At 43.0% G+C, this 27774-nt stretch overlaps 1 protein-coding gene across 1 annotated transcript in view; it reads right to left on the reverse strand.

Annotated features, from left to right (window-relative positions):
- Positions 1 to 14459: 14459 nt before the first annotated feature.
- The window catches only part of prr36b (proline rich 36b), a 29810-nt gene continuing 16495 nt past the window's right edge, over positions 14460 to 27774 (reverse strand). The window contains exons 3-5 of the mRNA XM_062439552.1: positions 27290 to 27368; positions 19046 to 19266; positions 14460 to 18784 (exon numbers count right to left, since the gene is read on the reverse strand). Coding sequence (XP_062295536.1) covers positions 15573 to 18784; positions 19046 to 19266; positions 27290 to 27368 — 3512 coding nt within the window. The 3' untranslated portion in view covers positions 14460 to 15572. The remainder of the gene's footprint in view (positions 18785 to 19045; positions 19267 to 27289; positions 27369 to 27774) is intronic.

Consider the following 27774-nt stretch of genomic DNA (forward strand, 5'->3'; position numbering starts at 1 on the left):
CATTGAAACTGTAATGCAGCAGTTATTTGCTTGTCTGCTGGTGCGTCTGGGGGAGAGACAGATTTCTGCAGACATGGTGTAATCCTGGATGAATCCTGGAGTGACTGGATGTTGAGGGGGGGGAAGGCGGGGGGTGTTGGGTGTTTATGTGTGTGTGTGTTTGTAAGTGTGATCCTGTGTGAGTGACTGCTACCCTCCTAGGAGGTCAGAGACACAGCAAGGTCCACAGCCTCCTAATCCTATTAATCATAGCAGTGGCAGCTGGAGACACATTATCGCCCACCATCAATGGAGCGCTACAGTCTTTGTGCGCTATGAAATCTTTAGATGCCATCAAAGAAATGGACCAAGTTCCTCACATTCTCTTGGATGATCAATAAAAAAGTAATTTGGTCACAATCTTAAAAGAGTTTGCCTTTGCTCCTCACCGCTGATGGAAGAAGCAGCAGCTCCTCTGACTTGCAGAACTCTTACAGATAATAACTGCAGGAGACCAAAAGAAATAAACAATTCATGAGAAGGCGGCCGCAGAGTGTATAGCTTCCTCAAAGTGTGTGTTATGCTATCGGCTGGGTGCAAGAGCTTGCATCCTCAGCAGGGGGTGTTATTTATATTTAAAGCACATCTGAAGAAGAAGGAAGGGCCAAAAAATATAAAAGCTGCAAATCGATGAATGCAGGAGCAACGAAAAAGATAGAGATGACAGAAAACCGTGAGTAGTTACAGTTTGTAGTTTTTTACGCTGATGACCTCATTCTGTACATATATGGATGATGTGTTTTTAGTAGGGAGAAGACAGAGCCGACACGGTCATTTCAGCTGTTTTCCTCTGTGAACCGAGCAGTCGTGACCTCAAATAGGATGAGTGCCAGGCAACGGTGCAGCCGTGATGAGGTATTCAGGAGAAATAGAGGGAAGCAAGCGATCAAGCGAGCTCAATCACCCAACAGCACTGTGCCTCAGTCCACCCTGACAGGTTCAGCCCATCATCATTACCAGCATGCCCCCTTGATCTCAATCAGCCATCGCTCGCCAGCCTGGAGTAACGACGACTGAATCCTTTTCATCTTCAGAGAAAGGAGGCTGAATAGATGAGAGCGGGCACAAACTGCTCAGATGCAGCTCAGGCTGTCGTCGAGGTGTGAGGGATTCAGCCGTGAGGCCACAAACATGTTTAAATGTGCGTCTTCATCACAGCAGCAAAGCAGGGTGGGTAAAATCTATGTATTAGGGTTGCAAAGGATAGAAATTGACTATATTGGGTAAAAAATGGGTGTTTAAAATTACATATCACTTGTTTTAGGGTTTTACTCTAGAAAAGATGCAAAAGCAGAGATTTTTAAAAGCATTTTGATTAGTAGTAATCTGTGCTCGTTTCGATCAATAAAAAGAAGACATTTTGAAACATGGCAAACAAAAAAACTGTTTAGTAATCAATAAGGACGCCCAGTTATTTAGCCATCTGCTCCATGCATTACACCTGCAATATAATAATCGGTAGACTCATCTGGTGAAAAATGCTCACATGGTGGCAGCTTATTTATAACCTGTACATATAACCTGATAATGAGATGAGCAGCACAATATTTGAAATGTTCATTAAATGTATCTGACACATTAACTTAACAGCTGTCGCCCACTGTGCTCCACAAACAGCTTACTCCAAATACTAAAGGGCCTGATTCAGAACTACTTATCAGGTTCAAACGTGGTTTTAGATTGATGTGAGATGATCAGCTACATTGTTTCTCTAGAGAAGAGCTGCCACTATGTCGAACTTCAAAAACACAAAGACCACTCTCTCAGGTTCACAGTGGTGTTACAGAGTGATGTGTCCTCATATCATCATTGTCAACCTTTGGCTGGCTCTTAAGTAAACCACTTCATGGATCTCTGTGTTTCCATCCAATACCACACAGTACTGTACACTCAGCCAATCAAACTGTGACTTTAGTATGCTATCACCAGTGAAACCTAACATAAGGACAGCAAATGTTCTTTCAAAATGTTCTAAGGTGGAGCTTTCCACTATTACTTTCATTTTTGTCCAGCTGTGAGTACATCCTCCATTTCCTTTATGAGTTGCGTTATATTAGAGAAGTGTCCATCAACAGCACACTTTAAAAATCAACAGCTTTTAGTTTGCATACCAACTGTTTTGCACTTCATTGTGTCATATTAAACCCTCTTGAGAATCAGTGTTTATAGATTTGGGACACAGCTTGGATATCTGTGACAGACCGGTTGGTGCAATGCAGGACTCGACGGTGCACTATGGCCCATATTAACTGTTGCTGTTGACCCTCGTGCAATGCAGCCTTCCAAGAAACAACTGAGGGCAGTTCAGGGAAAAGTAACGTCAAGCAAGAAGCCAGTTTTCACTCACAACAAATGATTCAGCAGTGACAGAGCATCAGGCACATTGCGAAAAGATGCAGTAAGATGGATACGTGATTGTCACTTTTTTTTCACTTCTTTTTACTTACTGGCCGCCGCAGTGACTTGTGTGAATCTGAAGCCACACAGTTTCCCACAGTGTGTCAGCATGTGTAGATAGATAATGGTCTGCGGTTGTATTATAATTACATGCTGTCACACATCAATCACTCACAACACAGTGAATATATTTTATCTGTGTGGATCCAAGATTAAGTATTTAAATATCTTCAGAATAAACTGTAACATCAAGCACATGTGTACAGTTTAACCTGCTGACAGGGATTACTAAGCAAACAGTGATGTGCAGCCTGCCTGCTGAGCTGAGCTGAGCTGAGCTGAGCTGAGGTGAACTGGCACTCCTGTCTTTAATTTTTTAACGTTTCCCTCCACTGTGTCCTGGGCTGGACTGACACTAGGGTATCTGCAACCCAACCCGTCTAAATTACACCTATGGGCTCTGACACCACACGACTAAACTGTGCCTCGACAGCAGGGTGTCACAAATGGGGAAATCACTTCATTTAATTGAGGAAATCTAATGTGCAGCACAGCTGTAATGGAAGGTAAATCAAAGTGAATTGAGTTTATCTAACATGTTATCTATTAAATTGAGTTTGATCCACTTTTGTGCCTGTGAAGCTAAAATGTTGTAAAGGTCACGCAAATAATGAAAATGTGCTCTTCTGTCCTACGAATATCGCTGATCTTGTGTTGGCGGTTTTTATTCGTCACTGACTCGAGGTCACAACGGGGGCAAGGACATTTAGAAGAGCAGTCTGCTTCATTTCACATTATTCTACTGTTATTCTATTTTACACTTTCTAATTCACACTAAATTTAAAAAAGAAACTGCAGGCTGCTAGACAGTTTTATTGACTTATATCCAATTCATACATTTATTTAAGTTATACATTATTTAATGTAATTTAACATTTTGTTTGGGTCTATAGGAAATGGCCTGAGCCTTCAGCCATGTCTATTAAAAGTCACTGCACAGCAAACTCTTAATAAACTGCCAACTGTTCTCTGAAGTTCCTGCAGTGTCAGGATTTAGTCACTGATGAATAAAGTTGTTAGTTGCAGCTGTGATGGGGGGTACTTACTCTGAAAACAGTTGTATAATGGATTCTGTGACTTTGTAATGAGCTTCTGAGAAAATGACCCTGATGATGTCATGAGGGTTGCTTTAGCTTTTGCTACATTCATGTCACATGGGATTTTCCTCAACTGCCAGTCTACGTTGACATTAGCATCAAAGATGAAATTATGATTGAAAAGATTGATTTTTCTGAAAGCTCTAATATTATTCAGCTGTTAAAGTAATGATGCAGGAGTGCATTTGTGGGCATGAAGTGTCATATGACAGAAGTAATTGAGTTGCATTATAAGTGTAGGATTTATCATTTTAGGAGTTTGAGTCAAGATTACTTTGACCTCTGCTGTTTCTGTCTTTCAAAAACAAATAGTGTTGTTAGAATAAGTACAATAATAAATGTCTTGAGTGCCACCTTAAAAAACACTATCACTAAGGAGAGAGGATTTCTATTACAGACCTCCTCCAGTCATACAGATATCAACCAGTTCTTCTTCTTTAAAAAAAAAAATCCAGATGTTTTCCTTGTTTACATGTACTATTTATGTGTTTTAGGTCTAATGTGCACATTAACACATCAGCATTAAGACAACAAGTGACGAAAAAACTAAAGTTGAGAAACTCACCTGTAGCTCGTTGTTATTGGCCATCATTTGCTGTCAATCAGATGGCGACGCCAGGTGACTTGAGTGAATGTCTGTCTCACTTTGCAGCCCTCAGATCATTGTAGAAATGATAGCTGAAGTTGGTCAAAATTGTTAAAAATGATCAACCCAGCGTTTGATGTCCTGAAAAAATCTAATCAAAAGCTCCTAATAGTCCAGATGAAGGCGCGGTTTGATGTAAACGCAACACGCACGAAGAGAAGATGAAGAAAATGACGTTTGAAGACGCGACAGAGGACCAGGTGAGCAGAGAGGAGGGGAGACCATCACCTCCTGTTGGACTCTGATCTGCATCACGCAGTGCAGTCTGTGCTGTACTGTCAGAGGGTTTCTTCATCAGTCTTCCTCAGTGAAGAAACACTGAGAGGATCCACCGGCACTCTCTGCTCCGCTTCTCAGAGGAAACTGAAGCCATCCTCCCCGCGGAGCTGCGCTCCTGATCGGCTCTGCGGGCAGCTCAGAGCCGATGAGTGATGGTGCTGGAGAGAGGCGGGAACAAATGTGAAGACTGGTCAAGAATACAAAACACCACTTCCGGCTACATTTCAAAATAATACTGGCATGTCACTGTATTATGTGCCAGTGCATGTTTGTTTTATATTGAGTTAATCTATTTAATTATTGTATATAATTTTGCTTTTAATTGTATATGTTATTAATACCTACCTCCTTGACTATCTATCTATCTATCTATCTATCTATCTATCTATCTATCTATCTATCTATCTATCTATCTATCTATCTATCTATCTATCTATCTATCTATCTATCTATCTATCTAATCTAATCTAATCTAATCTAATCTAATCTAATAGAATACAAAATGAGTTTTACATGTAAAGTTATTGTGCCATAAATGAAGCATGGGCTTATACCAGTAGCAGCTTACTGGCACACAAAGGTCTTAATGTTACTCACTGTTGTTTAATGAGGCACTACAGTACCTACAGTTTCGGCTCCAAAAGACCTCCAGAAAACCTCCAGATACATCAACTGAGAGGATGCAGAAGTAATGCAAACATTCAAGCTTGCAAAGTCGCCAATATCATGATTTGCTGAAGTAATTAACATTACAACTTTACAACATTACTTATGGCTAGCAATGGCAAACGCATGTGGTAAATAAAAGTCCATTTTAATATGCAATCTACATATGAACAGTTTTACCTACAAAAAAATCATATAAATGTATTTTGACAGAGCGTATTAATGTGTCAGTGGACCATAGGGACAGGATTATGTAAAAATACATTGTGGGCGCCAACCCTCCAGTCTGCAGGGGCCACATATAGCACCAGTCCCACTGGAGATATTAATACAATAAAAACAGCAATTGCACATTGAAAAAAGCTTTGATGGCTTTAATGATGAGCGGGATCACTGGGTAAACTTTACTACATGCAATCTTAAAGCATGTCTTATTAAAGTCGGCTTTAATCAGTTATATCTTGTATCTGAAGTACAGGCATGCTCTTAAATGAAATGTGCAGATTATATTGTCGCTGTAGTAATCAACATTTTTCAAACAGTACTTCTTTTAACACTGTTAAAGGAATCTGTAGATCATTTGCACACAGATAGATCCTCTTCTTCTATATGGCAGGAGGGATTTATGTGCTATTATATTGGAACCAGCCTGCTTGTTCCTGTGCTGTGGATGTGTCTGTCTGCAGGCAGCTTGACGCAGACCTCTGCAGCAGCTGAGCGCCCTCCTGCTTCCACCTGAGACCTGTTGATCACGATTGGGCATTACAGTGTATTATTGGCCTGTTGGTAAAGCTTACAAAGCTAGCAGATGTGTTAGCTTCACTGTTACCGATGTACAGCCGATAGAGGCATATACTGAACTGTTTATTCATGTTAAGAATTTAGGATCTTGAATCTTAGGATGTGAGATCAAAGTCCTTCTAAGGGATACAATTTCTGTCAATATGAAGATACTAAAGATGACCAGATGAACATGCTTGGATTCTCCTTTTAAATTGCATCACTCTGAGGCTTGCAAAGATTAAAGTTATTATGGAGTGAGGTGTTGTGTTTAAGGGCACTTCAGCAGGGTGAACACTTTCTCTCTCAGGGAATATATGGTAGAGAATCCCCCCACCCCCTCTCACTACTGCCATCATAACATTTACTGTATCAGACTCTTGCATTTGTTCTCTTGTACAGTGTAACCAGCCTGCACTGCACATTACTACAACAGATAAATGAATGACCTGCCATGACAGAAATTTGACATGCAAATGATCCCCCTGGTAAAGGTGCTTCAGGGCTCCTATCACATGTGGGAGTTTATTTCTCCTGTACATTTAGACAGGCAGCATCGTTTACCCCTTTAACCCTTTCATACTGTTCAGGGTCAAATTTGACCCATTTTGACATTAGAGAGCAGTAAAAACACCCTAAATTCTAAAAACCTTTTAGCCTTTAATTTGACATCTTCTCTTATTGTGACCTAGAATATACAAAAATGGAAATATTTTAACTTCTTATTATATATATAATACATTTTTGTCAAGTGTCTGACCCATATTTAATCTGTTGCATTCTTCACATTTAATATAATACATTGAACTCGTCATGTTCCCCTGTTCTATGTAACATGGGTGTGATTGTAAATGTTTCATTATCCATAAACAAAAAGCATAACAACTGAAGAATAAAAGTATCTCTGCTCTCTGAAAGCTTCCTTAAGGATTAATTACACATTTATCTGTAACCGGTGAGGCATTCATTAATCATTTGAGAGATGAAGGGATAATGTGAATACATCTGAACATGAACAGTATGTGAGGGTTAAAGCTTAAACTGTTGTATTATTAACTAAACTATAACTAACGATTAACTTATCAGACAATAAAGCATCAAACTGAATTCAGCTGAGACACATGTTATCATGGCTTCACTGACCTCTGATCCCATGAGCTAAATACTACACCTATCAATCTCCTCTGCACAACAAACATTGACATGTTTTCTTAATAAGTTAACCATGATGCTTCATTTTTCATCTAATAGATTGTTACTGTTGTATCAATACACAAGCAGCATTTAACTGTTGTAGCTGGTTGAGGTGGAGCTTGTTTTAACTATTTTATATAGAGGTAGGTTTAGTGGTTTCCAAACTGGAGGTTTGGCTCCTCCAGAGGGTCACAAGATAAATCTGAGGGTTGTGAGATGAGTAACAAGAAGGAAAGAGACAGCGTTTTTTAATCTTTGCTTTTTTTCTGGGAAATAGTAAATCATTTTGTATTTTTGGATGTTATTTAAATGAAATTATGTGAGACGTTTAGAGGGGAAATGTCTCTTACATGGAACTGCTAACAACTCATAGAAATCTGAAACATGACAAGAGGCCCCAGTTAGACTTTTGCTTTTTGTGTATAATATGAAGAGTAACCAGTCAACACAGCTGTCAGATACATGTTGTCCAATACTTCCTTCTGAAAAGTAATAGAGTGGAAGTAAAGTAGCATAAAATGTGAAATAGTATATTCAGATTTTACTTACATCCACACTTTAGTAAATGTCTATACACAGACAAAGTAGAGATGTTATATTGTTGTTGAAGTGTTTTTTCCCCTTTCTTTATGGAAAGTCCTGTGAAAAAAAATGCATGCAGATGGTTGTTGTTGCCACCTGGTGTTTTCTCACTATATTATTTTTTATCATTACAATATTATTGTCTGTATGTATGCAATAGTTCTGACAGTAGAATAACTATTATTACAATTATTATCATTGTAAAATTCTTCATAAATATTGTTTACAAGTAGACTGCACAGTGTTTCTGGGCTGCTGCCTCTCATTTCCCTTTTGTCATATTTTTACATGTAAAGTGATGATTAAAACTCTGACATAAACACTGCTGCACACATATGAACTCCAGCCTTCAAGCAAATTTATTTAATATTGAGAGCAGCGATTTTTCACAATGTTTTACTGAAAATCAGCCAATGGCACAACATCACCACAGAAAGTCTCTGCAACACAAAAGAAGATGATGACACACATTCACCAAACAAATATTCAAATATTAAGAATGTAAACACATATATTTTATGTGAAATGTATAATATTTAAAATGAACCGCAAAGTTGCACAAAAAATATCAATAAAAAGGAACCTGAGGCACTGTAGACTATATTATCGAAGCAATACGGGAGCACATAGAGGTCTACTCTCATACCTGCATGCATTATTAATGTTAGCTGTGCTTGCTCTTATAGAAGATTATAACTCTTGATAAAAACTCTTAAATATGATATGTACCAATATATAGCAGCAGTTTACACACACATACACAAACATAATTTAATAGAACATGCATAGTTTAGCTGCAGTATAAATAGTTAATTAAAGGATTTAGAAAACTATATTCTGTACATGCTGCTTTCAAATGTCATTCTTCAGAATCATATAAAATTGTGCATCTTACCAATAGTAGCATAGTAGCAATATAGTCATAGTAGCGATAGATAAAAGTGATGTATATTAGATAATAGATCTGGATATAAAACAGATCTTCAGATTTATTGTAACATGTTCACTGAATACTGGGTTAGTGTCTCCTTCATGCAGCCACCAGGTGGCAGTGTTGTATATTTTTAGTTTCTGTATTCCCAGACTGACCTCACCTACCTTGTACAGACACAAAGAGAGACACACAGGTGCTTTTTCTCTACACGCAACACCTTTAAAATCACGGTTTATAGGATATGTTGATAAGTTATGATTACCTGATTTGTCATAAGTAGCAAATATGTTTCTAATATATTGCACAGATCACAAAAGCTAAAGAACAGAGCAAAAAATATATATGGACAATGTGTATAAAACTCATAACTTATATTAAAATGAACACATATTAAGTATAAAGCATGGACTGAATGTTGGTACTTGAGTACCCGCACCCCACCCCCTCCATGTACCCATCCCTACATCCCCTCCAGAGTGGTGCATTGTCTCATCTCAGACATCCTCCTTTCTCTCCCACCATGACATCATCGGTAACCTCGGAGACTCCCCGAATACTGGGCGACCCAGGAAATGAGGTTACAACTTTGGAATGCCAGAGGGAAGACAACAACTACACCCCTGTCCCTCGCACCCCCACCCCCCCCCTCGCCCCCCAACCTCGACCACCACCGGCACCCTCACCCTCACCAGTCAGGCACCCTCCCAGCCCTTCCCTCCCTCCTCCCTCCTCTCGCAGCAGAACAAGGAGGGCCTTCTTCTCCCTCACGCCCCCCCCCCCCCGACTCTTCCTCCATGACTGACAGCTCTATTAAGTCCATGAAATCCCAGTCGTCCAGTGAAGTCACAGTAACATTTACTGACCAGAGAGCAGTGGATGTGGTGAAAGCTTTTCCACACAAATAATCCTCTTTGACACAAACAATAGGTTGTTTCTTTTCTTCTTATTTTTGTTGTTGAACACTCCACTAAGAGGATTTTGGGTACACAAACATATAAAACTATTAACAGTATAACCACTTACCTCTATAAATACTTTGACATCAAGTGCAATTTGTCATAGCTCAGTCCCTCGTTTGAGAGGTGACCAATATTTGGTCTCAGTATCCGGTTGTGACACATACAAAAGAGACTATACAGAGGAGTGCTGCCTCCTCCCCACCCCCACACCCTCCCCTCCCCACACCCCACCCCACACAAAACACATGACAACAGTGTTTCTAAAGCAGTCACAGTGCATATTCAGAGTGAGAGCGCTACAGTATTAAGTGCTTCTGGTAAGGAAACATGCTCTAATGTGAGGCTAGAGATATGCATGTCTGGGTAATAATAATTAATGACACAGTGCATCTACTTTTAGTATTTGTTCAAAGAATAAATAAGGAAGTTGACGTGAAATCAATTACAAGTTAAGTTTGTGTGGTCATATGATGATCTACGTCCTTGAAAATCCCTGTATGGCTTCAGATATGGCTTCATTGTGTGATATGTTTTATAATAGTGTAGCTTCTTAAATATAAACACAAATCTGCCACTAAATGTCAGTCTTATAGTATGTTGCATATATCTATGATTAAAGGAATAGTTCAACATTTTGGAAAGTACTCTTTGTCTTTCTGAGAATTAGATGATAAGATTGATAACATTCTTGTGTTTGTCTGCTAAATATGAAACTACTGCCAGCAAATGGTTAGCTTAGCTTAGCTTAGCTTAGCTTAGCGTAAAGACGAAGTTAAAAATCTGCCTATCAGCACCTCTAAAGTTCAAAAACTAACCGGTCATATCTCATTTGTTTGGAAGCAGGAACTTTCTGTGGTATCTGTCGTTTGCCTGACAGTCATGAGATAGTACACCACATAAACCTCAGTAAAACGGCAAATGGTTTCTGTACCGATTTAACAGATTAAGGGAATATAATGTATTAATTAGAGGCCTTTTACAGAGCTTTCTCTTCATTTCCAGTCATTACAGCATTGCCAGATGGGAAATGTTGACGTATCGTACTGAAGGGTTACAATTATCATATTTTGAGGCTAATTATTGTACATGAGTCATACCTAAGAGAACAAATAAGCATAAATGTGAAATTTCAGAAAACAACATGGTCTGCTGCTGCTGCCTGTGCTGGCTGAAACACATACTATGTTCATGGATGTGCCATAAAGCCCAGCTTTGAAGATGCACTGTCATAAATACAACTCAGTAGCATGCCTACATTACTTTTGTAAAATATGTTATCAAAGGAGGCATATCAGAGAAAAAACATGCATGTTAGAAGCTATTAGACAGAGTCATGTTTAGATGTTGTTCTAGACAGCAAGGCTACTGTCCAATTAGTTGTGCCTCTTATTTGCACTGTAGATATAAGCCTTTGTGCTATAAGCCAAGCTAACCAGCTGACAAATATGAAACCTTAACTTTAACCCTAACCGTATTCACCAGAGTTTGTCCCTCCAGCTGACCCAATCTAGCATTTACCTTATGCACCTGATATCAATCTTCTCATTTAATTGTCCACCAGAAAGCCAATAAGTATGTTTCTCAAAATGTCAAACTATTCCTTTTAATTAAAGTATCTATTTGTTTACTGGTTGATCGACCTGACTGGTGGACCTGTTGATTAGTTGTGTTCAGTGCTGGGTCTCCACCTCCACCACAGTCCAGTCTCCAGGAGGGGAGCTTCCCCGGCTGTCCGGGGAGTAGCTGCTGACGGAGGTGACTGTAGCGGCAGGAGGGCTGAACTGGGGCAGCATGTTGGGCCACATGCTGCTCTCCAAGGGGCTTAAGGTTCCCCCTGTACCCACAGGGAGCAAGAGGAGAGGAGGGCAGCCTCCATCTCCAGACAACATCAGGGTCTGGTTGATGAGCTGCTGCACCATGTCCACCTTCTTGTTCCATTCCAGGTCCTGTGGAGGAACTGGACGAAGCTGCCTCTGAAAATCCTGTGTCAGAGTCGGGGAGGATGGTACCCTCCTCCCTAGAACCTGTGCGTTCCTGTTCTGCTCTCCTCTGGCCTCTTCCTCCTCGTCACTGGTTTCCATGGCTTCGTAGATGGTGCAGAGCCCTGTGGATGGAGAGAGCATGACTCCGGTGGGGCTCCTCCTCAACTGCTGCTGCTGTTGTTGGATCTGTTTCTGCTGCATCCGGTACTGCTGCTCCAACTCAAGCTGCCACTGCAGAACCTGCCTGCGCTGCCGGTGCTCATGCTGCTGCTGCTGCAGTTGCAGTTGGAGGAGCTCCCTCCGCTGCTTCTCCAGCTGCTTCTGCTGGTCCAGCCTGAGCCGCTCCTCCTCCAGCCACTGCCTCTTCTGCCTCTCCTGTTCCTGACGGTGCTGCATCTCTCTCAGCTTTTCCTGGTGTTGTTCCAGCCTCCTCAACTGTTCTCCACCGGAATGACTCTCAGTGCTGGTCTCTATCAAAGGTGAAGGGGGGGCAATCTTGGCAAAATGTGCAGCAAGAACAGGATCAATTGGCCTCCTGTTGCCTGGGACCAATGCCAAGTAGTGGCCATTGGCTATAGGAACGTCAGAGGTGTGGTTCTGGTTCTGGTTGTCCTCCTGTGAGTGTGCTTGCAGCTTCTCGTCTTCGTCCATTTCATCTGTCTTCTCGTCTCCTGTGACACAGTCAAGATCACTTGGTGCATCCATTAGAGATGCATGCATCAAACAGAACGGGTGGCACAACAACGGGGGCCAGGAAGAAGAGGGTTCAGGAGAGATATGACAAGACGGCCAAAGGTGTAACGCAAAAAGAAATAAAAAAAGGGGTTTTTAAAATAAAGTGACATCCATGACACAGGAAGAGTATACATTGTATCTACAAACCAAATAAGAGCAATACCAGGAAACAGGAACAAATCATAAGGTAGATGCTGTTACAGTTTCCTCTTTCCTGTAATAGGATATTTTCCTTTGATTGCTTTCATTGTGTGTACATAGCTACCAAATCTGATGTTTCATCCTCTTGGAATAATCTACAACAGTGTTTGAAGCTTGATTCTAAATGTAGAGAATTATTTTACTATGATTTTTTCATTCGGTCTTTGCTTTGTTTAAAAAAACCACCTGAATACACTTGAAAAAGAGGTCTATTGTTCCTCTACACATGTTTAAGGGCGTTAATAAAGCATAACCCTTTATCATTAGGATGCATAATATTAGTAAATGGGCGGAAGGATGATTGCCAAACAGTTTTGGGGTCCATGCGCTCATATTAATACATTAACATCCTGGCAATATACAACACATATAGCAGTAGCATCCAAGACTATGTGTAAATAAATAGACAAAGATGTAGAAGGCATTCATATCTGCAGGACATTTATGCCTTAGCAATGACGTTACACCAAACATGACTGCATCAGATTGATGATTCATGAAAGTGAAGAGAAATGTGTTTTTGTTGTTTTGACAGCATTCTCATCTTCATGCTACTTATGTAGGAAAGCAGTAATATAAATATATATATAGTACTATACAGACGACAAAGAACAAGTGAGGGATAACACTGACAAAAACGTCACAATTATGTATGGTATGTGAAAAGAGTAAGTTCTTCACAGTTGTTTGATTAACTTGTGTCATGCACAGTCACCAAACCATATGACGCTAAAGGTGGCTGATGTAACTGTAACTGAAAGCAACGGCGTTCCCAAAAAAGCACAAACACGAAACAGGGCTCACATAATCTCATGAATAATTTAGGAACAACCAAAGCTGCAATTTTGAGAAAGGTTTCAGGTAGATAGACAAAAGGGGGTTGTGCGTGACTTTGACACAAGGGGCTCGAGTGTTTCCGTGTCAGGGTTTCGATGAGGAGGAGCAGGCAGGTCGGAGGAAAAAAGGCACAAATGGGGAGGAAATGTTTGGTCTTCTTGAACTTCGGCATTCAGATGCATTTGTGTGGCTTGTATAAAGAGGGGATGTTCCAGTGTGCTTAATAAGTGGGTTGAACATTCAGGAGGGCGCACACAGATTTGAGCAGGTTTCGCCCCGTTTGAGTGTTAAAAGCACTCGTCAAAAACCTTCAAGAAGACAGAAAGGTGTGTGGTGCATTTCCTACCTAATTACAGGATAAAGTTAAAGATGCCCTGTAGAGTTTTTGACCACTAGTAGCGCTATGGAGCAATATTTTTACCAGTGGGTGCCTGCTTTCTTTTTGTGCAAGCACATATATTTTTGTCACTGATTATATGTTCTTATTCTTATTCCTTGGGCTGACTGTTGATGGCGCTAATAGGCCAAGAAATGTATAATGCGCCAACAAAGGCAAGGATAAAGACTGCAAGGTAGAAAAAACATAAATATTGCAGTCCTTTAAATGTTAAAGAACATCTTTGCAAATGTTTCAAGGCATGATATTTGTTTGAGCATGTCTGTTAGACCTCGAGGTGAAAAACACTGAATTTTAAACATGACTTTTATTGTTTATAAAATAACTCCATGGGGTACCTTTAAGCCAAGGATACATTCTGAATGTGAGGTCAGTCACAGCTGGTGTTGAATCTGAAAATGTCACGAAGGCAGAGGCATGCTGGAGAACAGGGCACTGGAACACCGTTTGGGATTACGTCTCTGGTTTGAGCAAAATTCCATTTTAGATACAACACCATTGTACAATGTTGCATCGCTTCCTGTTTACCGGGCATTCACATGGTGAGGAAGAGGCGGCACCATGGGAAATAGGTTGTGTAAACACAGAAATACACAGAGACTCAAACAAACAGACAGTAAGTTCAGGCATGCTGGATCCGTAGGGAAAATAAGAAACAGGAACAAAATGCCTTGCAATGATGTTTTAATGGAATTTTGACAGATAACCTAGTGTGAACCATTCATTTATGAACATGTCTAGTGTAGAATTGTATCATCAGGTAGTACACAGTCTTGTTAGTTAAACATGCAATATACTGCTGAAATAGTAAACCAAACGCCCACTATGAAACGTTTGAGCGAGTGTAAAGCTCAACTGTGATAGCGATGTAGGACAATGCAGGGTCTCATCACAAATAAAAGGCTAGTTGTTAGTCTCTTCTGGAACACAAATCATCAGCTAACTGAGGCTTGAAAGCTTAAGCCACTTAAAACCAAATGCCTGAAACACATACTGTACGTGACTGCACTTTAATACCGTAACAACCTATGCAAAGAGCGTAGAACCTCTTGAAGCACACATTAAAAACTTCACCAACTGCAATCTAACACTCCCATACCTACCTCAACAAATCTGTAAGGCTGAAACAGCCGTGTTAATATCTAGCCTTTATTTTGATAGCTAAAAGTCTTGAAAACAAGAACACAAACTTTTAAGAAAGAGCATGTGACTATCGCTATGGTGCTGTTGAACATGGAGCATGTGTACACAAGGTAGGGAGGACCAGGTTTCAACAGAAAAAACAAACGAAAAAATAAAACAACAAATAAGCAAATACAAAACAAAAATCATTGACATTTGATCGGTAAAAACAGTAGGATAAATACACAATGAGTCCATTTCATTCCATCTGTGTTTTTTTTTTGTTCTTTTTTTTTCGGTTTAAAAGCTCAGTCACATTGGACCAATCAGTCAATACCCCATCAGGGGCTACAGAATATGCAGTGTTACTTAAAAAGAACATTCTACTAGAAAATGGTAGTAGCTATTGTACATAAAGGAGTTTAAGCCATACACTCAAAACCATGACCATAACAGTATGAAAGAGGGAGGCTTCATTTAAAAATTGCTACAGTCATTTTTTTCTCCATCTCCTTTGTTCATTTTTTAAAATCTTTTCCTACAATCTTGCTCTCCTTTTTTTCTTCTAAGCCATCTAACCCAACTGGAGAGAAAACGAACAACAGGTAAAGGGGGAAGGTTGCGGGGAAAAGGTGCATTCCGGGGGGGGGGGTAATAGGAGGGACTTATACGTTACCTGCCAGAAAACTATCAGTCTTATCACATATGGTAGAGTAGTAGGGGGGCTGGTCGCCGGTGTCTCCAGTTTCCTGGGACCCGAGGAGGTGGCTGGGCTCCAAAGGATCAACCTCCTCCAGTTGGTCAGCTGCGAATTTTCCCCCCAGCATGTAGTGGTGGTCGTCTAGACTGGGCTCTCCCAAAGGCATCAGGTCCACGGGTCTACCCAGCAGGTCTTCTGCCCGGGCAGCGGCAGCAGCTGATGGCAGGGTCAGCTCCTTGATGAGGGAGGGGTCCTTGGCCTCCTCTGGCAGCTGTTCCTCGTTCTCCAGGGAGAAGATTCCTGGGCTCTTTCCGCAGCTCTCGGCCATGGAGTGCGCATTGGAGTTGGACGTGGTGCAGTCGAAGCCGTAGGATGCCACGGAGTTGGCTGACTGAGGGGTGGCCCCACCTCCGTCCTCTTCGCCCTCTCCAGCTGGCATGTCTCCTGCTTCCTCATCCTCATCAAGAGCAGGCAAGTTGCAAGTGGGAGTAGGGCTTTCAAATCCGGCACTCTCGTCCATCATCATCGGTGCGTCGGGGTCGTTTATCTGCATCTCGCCCTCTGTGTCGCTGGCCTCGTCTCCGGAGGTGGTGGGGGATGACGGGACGGATGCTGGAGCAGTTGGAGGTCCTGTTCCCAGGACCTCGTCAGCTGGGAGAGTCTCAGCCTCTTCTTCTTCGCCATCGCCTTTCTCCAAGTGAATACCAAGATCCTGCTCCATGTCGGGTTGGACTGAAGCCGGCACTGGGGTCTGCTGTTTGTCAGAGTGGGACTCCACCCCAGAGCTGCTGTCGTAGTCACGCAGCTCCTCTGGTGTACTTGTCTCACTACTGCTGTGGGGAGCCAGAGCCGTGCCACTCAGGGTGCTGGACTGGGACATGCCTACAGCCGCAGGAGGAAGTAGCCCATGGGCCTCCTCAGGGGCCGAGCTCATCATCTGCTCGTGGGACGATGGATGCTGCTGGTGCTCCTGGTCTGACTGAGGAGCCAGCGAGGGGGCGCTGCTGTCCCAACACGGCTGGGCAGGACACTGGGTTGGAGTTTCGGATTCAGCTGCGCCGTGGTCAGAGACGGGGCTTGGGGAGGAGGCGGAGAGCAGTGAGGCTGGCTGAGCCCAGGGATCGGCAAAGGGGTTGCTCTGGCCCCAGGAAGAGGCGGGGGGGACACAAGGTGGAGGAGCAGAGCGATTGAGGTTGTCTAAACGCTCCTCCTCATTGAAATCATCTTCATCTACGTTTCCACAGCTCTCTGTTACTCCTTCACTGTGCATCTCTACATCTTCATCCTCCTCTTCCTCATCATGTTGCTGCTGCTGGAACACCTTGTGATGCTCCTCTACCCTCTCCGAACTCAAGTCCATATCATCCACCCGCTCGTCCTCTTCATCCTCGTCTTCCTCTTCTTCGTTGGCCAGGGTTTCCACGTTGGGAGAACCCATGAGATTACAATCGCCCTCAGAGCCGCGGAGGCTTGAGTCGACCAGGGCGTCTGAGCTCTGGGTGCCTTCCAGTATCGCAGTGTGCTGGGTGCTGCTGAGGTCAGAAACCCCCTGCTGCCGACTGCTGGTGCAGCTGCTCACATCCTCAGAGTCCATTCCAGACAGCAAGTCGTCACCGTGCCAGCCACCTGAACCACCGAAGGCGGAGGACCGGACCTGGAACTCCTCAGAGGGCTGAGATGTGCTCATGTCCGTGGAAATGGATGAAGGCTGATGGCCTAGTCTCCTCTGTTCCTCATCTTCATAATCTTCATCCTCATCAACATCCTCATTGATCTCCTCATCAGCCTTTTCCACTGCCTCCTCCTTCTCGTGAGGGGAGAACATGTCCCTGGAGGTGAAGTCATCCATGGGTGAAGTACCCAACAAGTGAGGCTGTGCAATCATACTGAAGGCCTCTGTGGATGGAGCTTTGGGACTAGGCATAAACAGGTTCTCCTTCTCATCTTCCTCCTCCTCCTCTTCCTCCTCCCTTGTCTGCTGTGCCTCAACCTGTTCTTTATTCTCCTTTTCCTCTTCTGTCTGGAAGCCCAGCATACTGATGGGGCTCTGGGGGGCAAAGCCAGACGAAGCTAGAGGCTGGTTCCTGTCCCAGGGATCAGACTGGAACTGCATGTCCAGCAGAGAGGAGGCATTCTGTGGCTCTCTGACAGGAGAGACGGGGCCAGGTGGGGAACAGGGAGGAGACATGACGGTGGTTCCCAGGGAAGGACCTGTGTCGCTGGCAGACTGATCAAAGTTGTAAAGGTCCAGCTGCGCTGACAGCTGAACATTGGAGAGGGATTCATGGACTGGTCCAGCTCCTAGTTCTAGCTCTTCTGATTGTTGAGACAGTGGTTCTTCAAGGGGCTCTGGAGATGCATCGCGTTCTTGGTCTGGTGTTGGTTCTCGTACAGGTTCTGGTGTTGGTTCTCTCATGGGTTCTGGTGTTGGTTCTCTCATGGGTTCTGGTGTTGGTTCTCTCATGGGTTCGGGTGTTGGTTCTCGTACGGGTTCGGGTGTTGGTACCCGCATAGGTTCGGGTGTTGGTTCTCGAACAGGTTCGGGTGTTGGTTCTCTGATAGGTTCGGGTGTTGGTTCTCGCAGGGGTTCTGGTGTTGGTTCTCGCAGGGGTTCTGGTGTTGGTTCTCGCACGGGTTCTGGTGTTGGTTCTCGCAGTGATTCTAATACAGGTGCAGGGACTGGTTCTGGGGTGGGCTCTGGAGTTTTTTCTGCTAGAAGAGTTGGTTCAGTCTGGCTGGACAGTTGTTCTGCAGCAGATGGTTCCACTGCTGCTTCTACAGGAGGTTCTGGCTCGTCTGGCCTGGCAATTGTGGCTGCCACAGTAGCAATAGCTGCAGCAGCAGCTACAGCAGCGGCAATTCCCTTTTCAGGTTCAACGAGCGTTGCAGCTTTAGGCCCACGTTTGACAGGAGTCGGAGTGCTGCTGCCCACAGTTTTCTTGGGGCTGGCGTTCTTGTTTGCAGCCGTTTTGGAGGCAGGCTTGGAAGGTGTGGGCTTACTCTCTTTGGGGCGGCTGGGTGTCTTTGTGTCTGCAGCCTTAGTAGCAGTAGGCTTTTTGGCTGTGACATCTGACTTTGAAGCTGATTTGGGGGTCTCAGGTTTTGCTGACTTTGTTGTAGAGGATGGGCGGGTAAGAGGAGACTCTGTAGGCTTTTTGGTGGCCGGTTTGGTAACATCTAGAGAGAAAAAAACAGAAAAAAAAGGTTAAACAATGTTATGATAAAAATAAATACAAATATACAATATATTACATTGCACACAAAATCTAAACACTCAATATTTAAGCTTCCTATAGTGACATGACATATGTTTAAGAAAGTGGAACATCAAATGTACGGTTGCAGGTCAAACAAGTTTAATTAAGCAAAACAACTAAAATAGGTTTACTTGTGCATCCCTGCTCATAACAATTTCTCCCTTTTTTTGTTTTATTTTACCTTTTTTAACAGGAGTGGTGTTTCTGGATGTTAGTGATGCTGGAGGTTTGCCACCAGAGGGGGTTGTAGAGGTTGGTTTGGAGGCAGCAGACTTGGTTATGGGGGTTTTAGGGGTGGCAGGTTTGGCTGTAGCTGTGGAGCTCTTGGTTGTTGAACTGGCAGTGGGTGGCCGGGTTGAGCCTGTGGCAGGACGGGATGTTGCTGCTGTGCCAGCTGCAGGCCTGGAAAAAAAAAAAACATGACAAAGAAAAAGGGTTGAGAAATACTGAGGCGTAATACGACAGAGATCTGGGGCACTGGCTCAATTCAATGCAACACCAGACGCCACGTGTCCTTTGGTGGAACCTACCAGATAAATACGCATATATTCTTTCTACATCATAAATATCTCTCTGCTGGTCTATTCTACACTTAAGAGGTACACTTATACAGCCCCTTGAGACAGACATATTTCTTGTTTATTGTTCATTTGGATCCCCATGGGTCCGCACAAGAGCACACACAACAATAACAACATTATTGCAATAACATCACCATTGTATTGCAGCAATAAAACGGTGCAATTGAAATGGGTTGACAGGGTCAATAATAGTCTCAGTTTATTTAAACATCTGTGCTGTGCAGACAATAACAAATATTTTGCAGACCTGTCTTCAAGAATAACCACATCAGTCATTTCTTATAAACTATTTTGTAGATTCTTCAGATATAAAGCCCAGCAAACTGTTCCAGTGAGATACGGCTCTATATATGTCTGTTCTTTTCATTGCTTTGGTATATCTAAGTGAAAACAATAAAATAAGGGTTTTCTGATTTATGGGACACAAAGATTAGATGACTCGAGCATCAGCTGGTGGCAAACATCAGGCCTCCCCATGACCCCTGACCATATGCCTCAGAGTCTTTGATGTCTCACTTATTGGTCACTTCTAATGCCAGAGGAAAACCTAAGAAACAGTACAAACACAAGCAAGAATGAAACAGCACAATGGCGTGGAGGCTTTCACCCTCTTAAGGAGAGGGCAGGCCATTCTTAATGGCTCCACAATTAGTTCTGACCTGAATAGCCTCTCACAGATGTGGCATCAGCCCAAATCTAATGAGTATTTGTAAGCAGATTCAGGCAAGAAGAAGGTTCAGGCAGGGACCCAACAATAAAGATTAGTCTCTCAAAGGGAAATGGGCAGACCGGCACCTGCCATTTTAGCAGACTATGCACCACTTTGCATTTATTAATAACTCAAGACCCCTTACTCCTGTCCTACCCAACCTAACTCTGTTCTCTTTAGTGTATGAGGTTGACTGAACTGAATCTGAAACAAGGGTGACAACAGGCTCTGGGCCAGCTCACTCCTCTACAACCCCATGACAAACACCCCTGAGGGACCACAAAGTGGAACAGCTTGGGAGGTGAGTCACGCCATGATGCACCCCAGAGAGGCATCCCAACCCCGGGGTGACCCTGTCCCTGATCTCTGGTCTATATCCAATGCCCATGAGGAAATCACACTTGGGGCAGTATGCATCACCCTGCCTTGTCGCTGAGGCTGCCTTCGATGTCAGGTCTGAGCGAAGCAACCTACATCTAGTAGTCCTGACAAGGCTGTGGTGTGGTGTGCCTTCTCCTGGGCCCGCGCTACACTAACTGCCTGCTTCTAAATAAAGAACTGAGTTAGCGCTGGCAGAACGAGACCAGGCAACGCGAGGGAGAGCGAAGATGGCTGGGACCCTGTTAATCTTTAATACTGAAAGCAGAATAAAAATAACTTCTCTACTTCTCCTCAGCTGGAACCGCAGTCTGTGTTAGAAGCACAGTCATTTTGTAAGGGCGACGAAAGAGTATGTGCTACTCACCACCTGGCAAATGTAATAGAATATGGTTTAGTAACATGAAATAAGATTAAAGCCCAGGAGCGATAACACAAAACAGGGGTGTGGTCACATCAGACGTTTAAACAAGTTGATTCACCTCTATATAACTGACTGGGTAGTAAAAGGTGTGTTTCTGATCCTGAGAGTGTTGGATCATGTCAGTACAGCATAAAAGCCTTCCAGCAATTCAAAACTACTAAAGGACTTATCTGCGATTAATCGACTTAACATATTTGGAGCGGACTGTGTTTATTGAAAAAATCAGAAAGGCTGAAAACTGCTGTTGAGGATATTATAAAGCAAAACAAAGCAAATCCTCTTATAAAGACACAGATAGAGATGCAGCGATAAAAACGAGTGATGAAATGTAGGGCAAAGTTGCACCGAATCCTCGGCTGAACTGCGAGGCTGGCTGAGGTAAAAATTTTTTAACAATAAATCTATGGCTTGAATCAGAAAGTTGAATCTGAGGACAAGCTGTAGATTTGATCTAAAATATCTCCTCTGTCTTCTCAGCAATGTGTCCTAAGCTGAAAATGGGAAACTGTGAATAAGATGTTAAGATTTTAAGCCTAAAATTGTTCTACAGTGAACAAGATGTTAAAAGGTGACCAAAAAAAAAAAGTATGTGACGCCTGAATTAGAGGATGAAAGATAAGAAAAGAATTACAGAGAAAAAGAGAATAGGGGAGAATTAAAAGATAAGAGAGCAGCATTAGAGATGAAGTATGCAGAGGGGATATTCGGAGAGAGCATTCACAATAATCTGTCTGATAAAAGGAATACGGATAATCCAAAAGGGCAGGACTGCTTTATGGAGCGCTGGAAATTAACCAGGCCGCTAAGAAAAGAAAAAAGCATGAGGGAGTTGGAGATCAGGCGAGAGAGAGAGAGAGAAAGAGAGAGAGAGAGAGAGAGAGAGAGAGAGAGAGAGAGAGAGAGAGAGAGAGAGAGAGAGAGAGAGAGAGAGAGAGAGAGAAAGAGAGAGAGAGAGACAGAGAGAGAGAGAGAGACAGAGAGAGACAGAGAGAGAGAGAGAGAGAGAGAGAGACAGAGACAGAGACAGAGACAGAGACAGAGACAGAGAGACAGAGAAAGAGTGAGGAGGGGGAGAAGAATATTCATCCTATTACACATTATCTCATATCAATGTCATCTTCTGCTTATCAAAGGAGGCAGTCTGCACGGTTGAAAAAACGATTTACAGTATTTACGGTTGTGAAACTCATAATAAAGACGTGTGTGTGTGTTTGGAAATTAGAAGTGGTCCGGTCGCCGTGACAATGCCTGGGTACAGTGACGCACTGACAAGCTTGAATTATTTTAAGCTTTCATTCATTCTGTAAATAAGATCACTGTCAGATGAATGACAGAGAAGACTGTGAGGCTTATTGTAGTCTTTAAATGATGCTGCTTATTGCCTATATTTGACTGAATGGGCGGCTTGTATTGAAGGGGGAAAAACAAAAAGCTGTGTTCGTTGTCCACATTTTCAACGCGGGGGGGCCCTCGCTGAGAGAAACAACACTACCGATTGGGGTTAAAGCAAATGCTGAGAAGAAAGCCTAGAAATGCAGTGGAGCTGAAAAATCAGATGATGGTTAGTTGCTACGGGTGCACCGAGGCGCACGGCGAAAAAAAGTTCATGTGGGGATCATTGATTAACACTTTTAGCTTGATTGCAGCTACACATCTCTTCGCTGGGAAGAGATCGCTGTGTGTAGAAACACGGTTGCCTGCTGGTGCTGCTTTGTTAGAGTACGACAAGAGTTAGGCTATGATTTAAATAATGAGATGCACCATCAAAGGGGCGAATGAGTAAGCAGGAGCTAAGCAGGCGGGCAGGCAGACATCTTCCCTGCAGCAAAGGCAACAAACTGTGGTGGAAGGACCTCCCTCCTCTCAAGATGAGCAACGAATTAAAGATGGTGCTGGGTTAATTACTGTAAGCGCCAGAAATAAGGAGGCAGGATCTTTTTCACCCTGACCCTGTCTGAGGCTAGAGAGGCCTCAGAAACTTTTAAAACAACAATACAAATACAGGTATATACAGAAATAACACTCTTAACACTCTATAAATGCTAGAAAACAAGAGATCCTGATCCTTTTTATTATATTTTTATGTTTTAAAATAGTACATTAATGCGGATCTGGTAGAGAGAAAAACAACTCTTTCCACAAAACCCTTTTTTTCCACTCATCACTCTATCTGCCACTCACTACCATCTGCAGTGTGAGTACAAACACGCCCTCACACACACTCCAACCTTTGTCTCAACACTCAGATAAATACGCCTCCTCCTCCCACTTATTACCACTACATCCATTTGGTAATTGGGTCTGCGGCTGCACCCTGCGCCCGTACACAACGCTGCATCATGGACTCGTCGGCCACACCCCGTAGCGGGAGATTTACAGCCTGCGCAACATGTCGTCTGCTTCATGCTTGGGGCAGAGACCCCTGGCTACTGTTCAGCACACACACACACACACACACACCCACCCACCCACCCACCCACCCACACACACACACCCACACACACACACACACACAATAGTTTTGGACCATTACATTAGCAGCAATTGGCTAGATCATGAGGAGGGTTGAAGCAATAAAGATTTATCATCCCTGAGGGACCGTCGATGAGAAAAACAGCATGACTAATGTGAGAACATGAGTGGATGGCGAGGAAATGACAGTGGAAAAAAATAGAAAGGAAAAAAAAGAAAAAGGAAGAACCTGATCTATGGTTCAGGTGGACAGTGAGCTCATCTCCTCTGAATCTAAAAATGAGGACAGGTTGAATACCCTTACTTTGACCTCTGATCTACAACGGAGGCAACATTTCTATCTGTTTCACGCAGAGATACCCTCTGGTTTGCCCTTTTCTTCTCCACCTCTGCCTCTCTCTGTCTCTCACACACACACACACACACACACACACACACACACACACACACACACACACACACACACACACACACACACACACACACACACACACACACACACACACACACACACACACACACACAACTCACACTCTCTGCATGTATCTACTGGCAGCGGTGACGGGAGCTCAGCAGGGACACATGACTTATTCAGCCGTGTAGCTTCTATCCTCTGCCACCATCATTTTTGTTTGACTTCATTCTGCTGCATCCAGAGACAGCGGGGCAGGAGAGAGAGGCACGTGCGCATGTACCACGCGTATGCCTTCCCCTCCCCCTTTTTACCTCCACTTCATACCGAGTTATATACCGGCAAATGAACACATGCTCTGCATCCTAATTGCGTGCTGTTCCTACTGCGCAGGCGTCCATGAACAGACGGTAAAGCTCCTATAGAGAGTGCTGCGCTGTCTTACTGGGAGTCTGCATGCAGCATATCAATATCCAATTATTAATGTGTAACTGGACATGGATCGCCTTCGCAGCTAAACAAACTGTTAGCGTTGCTCGGACACCATGTTCAAACATCCCATAATGATTTCTACTCTCCTATTGTGCACTAATCAAGATGAAATGTTCTTATCACAAGTGACATGCTGCACTCACACACCCTACACACATGCAACATTTTTACTTCAGTGGATATACACGTTTCACTTCACAATCACGACCTGTGCTGCATAAATGTATTAATGTATAACAACTATATTACCTCAATAAGAGCCTCACTGATGCTGCTGTTTTTACTTACAACTAAAAGTGTATAACTCCAGTTTTTCAGACCAGTCAGAGGTTTCAAAGAGATTTAATGTCACTAAAATAAAAACCTGCCACACAAGAGAGGGCTAATAAAAAGCCTCTGGCAGCAACAGCTAAACAAACCTAATTTAATTTAGTTAAAACCTCCAGCTGAACCGGAGGAACAAAATACTGGCGAGTGGCTTTAAATTAGATTGATGTCGCTCAGTGAACCTGCGCTTGTATTTGTCTGATGACTGGAACCTGCCGCGCATGGATTTTAAATCAATTGAGTCTCGGTGTAACATGTAAATTGAGAGAAGAGAGAGATCCAGTGTGGGCGTGTGTGTGTGCGTGACGGCGACAGAGGGGAAGCAGGGTGCGTCTGATGGTGCGATTAATGTTTCTGTCGGGCTGATAGCGGGCTTAAATGAAGGCCTGGAGTGAAGAGAGTAGGAAAAAAGGGCAAAATCTAATTAAAGCAGAAATGTATGGTCACGTCAGAGCACATCGCTTATATATATATATATCAGACATACATACACGCACACACTGAGGAAAGAATGCCCACAGGATGCATGGTGCTGTCAGAGGATCCTCTTATCAGTAATGAAAACCTCTCTAATGAGGACTCGTACTGTATATGAGTCTAATGCAGGTAACTTCCTCTCTGAGCTACACGATGCAGCTACAGAGCTCTAACATACACACTAACAATCTTATCTTACACTGATAAAAGCTAGATTTAAAGTCTGTCTTTTGATAATTCGGTTCTTTTTTTATCATGTTGGGAAAAGCTGGTTAGATGCAGTGCAGCAGCATACAGGTGAGAGATATGCAGGGGGCACATCACTCTTTGAGGAAACAATCTATATATAAAGAAAGGGTGAAGATTCATGCTCCACAGAAAATGAAGGTGTAGATCTGATCAGTAGTTATGAATGAGACCTCATCATGTAACACTTTTTAATGACATGTTTGCATATCTGCCATTTTATGAATCTCCACAGCCTGACTGCTATATGTAGCAGGAGGAAGGGGGAGGGGATATAAGGGGAACAGCTTGCTGTCAGTGGGGTTGTTTTGGGAATAACTGTATAGAGGCAAAAAATAGAAAAACATGTGAAAAAGCATCTGTTGATTTTTGTGTTATGTGTGTATATTCCACATCCATACGTTGGTCATATAAGTAATGTCTTCTGTCCTGTTTCTCTCATCTGAAGCAGAGCATGACTGAGGTTGATAGCAAATATATTCAAGAGTTTAAAAATTTGATACAAATATATATTGGCAGATAATTATTGATATTACTATTTTTACTATAAAAGTTTTGTGATATGGATAACTTGAATTTGATTATTAAAGAATTGTGACTGAGTAATGTACTGTCGTGAGTGGGACATTAACTTGTCGGTGGAGAAGCTTTTTCTAAATGATGCCACATATCTTTGGCATCTCTGTTATTTCTTATTACTTATGTATGTGAAGTAAAGTATCACTAGCCTCGCTCTGACATGGAAGGAGTGGCTGATTCTTTTCCTTTTTCATAATCTCCTGTATGGATCTCATCAGAATCCTTAACAAATAGAAACAAATAACCACTGTGTGTTTCCCACGGTCTGAAGAGGGTCCCTAACTCTCTCATTAAGTTTAAGAATGAATTATGAAATCTGCAGTAAAGAAACTGTGCAGACACCTTTTCTTTTTTTTTTGGAGTGTTTCTAAATGAACAATGCGTCTATACAAAGAGATACTGCCAGGATTACATAGCGCATCACACCACAGCGGCATAACAGTAAGGAAAAAAGACGGCATTGCCTCGGCAAACAAAGAAGAAGAAGAGTCAGGGAGATAAGCTCCTGTTCAAAGAACAGTCAGAGTCCCACAGGCTCCACCAGACAAAGGCCTCCTTCAGCCTCCTCTCGCTCCTGACTCCTGGTCCAGCGCCAAGTCACCTCAGGACCCGACACCATGCAGGCAGTGTGATTCACGGGAGGAACACATGTCGACCAGATTCCGCACAAACACAAACTCGCAAAATTACACCGGCTTACGGAGAGGTAAACAAGCGCTCCCTCTAACGAAATAAAAACATTAAGAGCGTTCTCTGTTAAGGCTTCCAACCTCCCTCTCTCTGTCTCTCTCTCGCTCTCTCTAAACCCCACTCCTCTCCCAAAACTTGTTTTATTAATCATGCTGTATAATGCTTGCTCTGCTGAAACCCTGCGAGGCGTTCCTCTCAGGCTTGTTCTGACATTGGGTGGCTGCTGGCCTACTTCTGCCCGGCCCCTCCAAGCCTGTATGTGGGGGATCATTGTCCCTCTTTCCTCCAGGGTGTTTTTTCTTAAACAGGATCCTCTTTGAACCTGTAGCCAACTGAAGCCTTTTTAAAGCTACTGCTTCTCGCTTGGCACTGAGGGGCTTTATAATGCTCAACTCATTGCTGGTAACTTCTATCTATTTGGTCATTTATTCGGATTTACCGCTTTTCTGGAGCCAATTTGCTGATTTTCTAGTAAATCATTGGAATAGCTTTTAATAAAACAAATCAACTAACAACTTTTTATAGCAGGAGAATTACAGACAGCTGCTCTGCTATCTACACACACACAGAATCTCTTTCAGACACACACAGATGAACACTACAGTGAGGCTTCAGTTCCACACAAATGCCACACCTACCTGGTTGTCTTGGAAACCGGGGGCTTGGGTGAGGCAGTGGAGCTGGGTTTGGTGGGAGTTGAAGAGGCAGGTTTGGAAGCTGGAGGAGAGTAAAGACGGGAAGAGAGGAAAGAGGTGAGAGGAGAGAGGAGAGAAGAGAAGAGGAAAAGAGGGAACAGGAGAAGAAAGAGGAGAGGATAGGAGAGGAGAAGAGAGAAGAACAAGAGAAGGGAGAGAAGAGGAGAGGAGAAAAGATGAGCGGAGAGGAGATGAGTGAAGAGTGGATGAAAGGAGAGAAGAGGAGAAGAGAGAAGAAGTAGAAGAGAAGAAAGGAGAGAAGAGAAGAAGGGAAAGGAGGGAAGAGAAGAGGAAAGAGGAGAGTAGAAGAGAGGAGAGGAAAGGAATAGAGAAGAGGATGAGTAAAGGAGAGAGGAGAAGAAAAGAGAGAAGAGAGAAGAAGAGAAGAGTAAAGAAGAGAAGATCGGAGAGGAGAGGAGAGAATATGA

The sequence above is a fragment of the Scomber scombrus genome, chromosome 18 (genome assembly GCF_963691925.1).
Source record: "Scomber scombrus chromosome 18, fScoSco1.1, whole genome shotgun sequence".
NCBI lineage: Eukaryota > Metazoa > Chordata > Actinopteri > Scombriformes > Scombridae > Scomber > Scomber scombrus.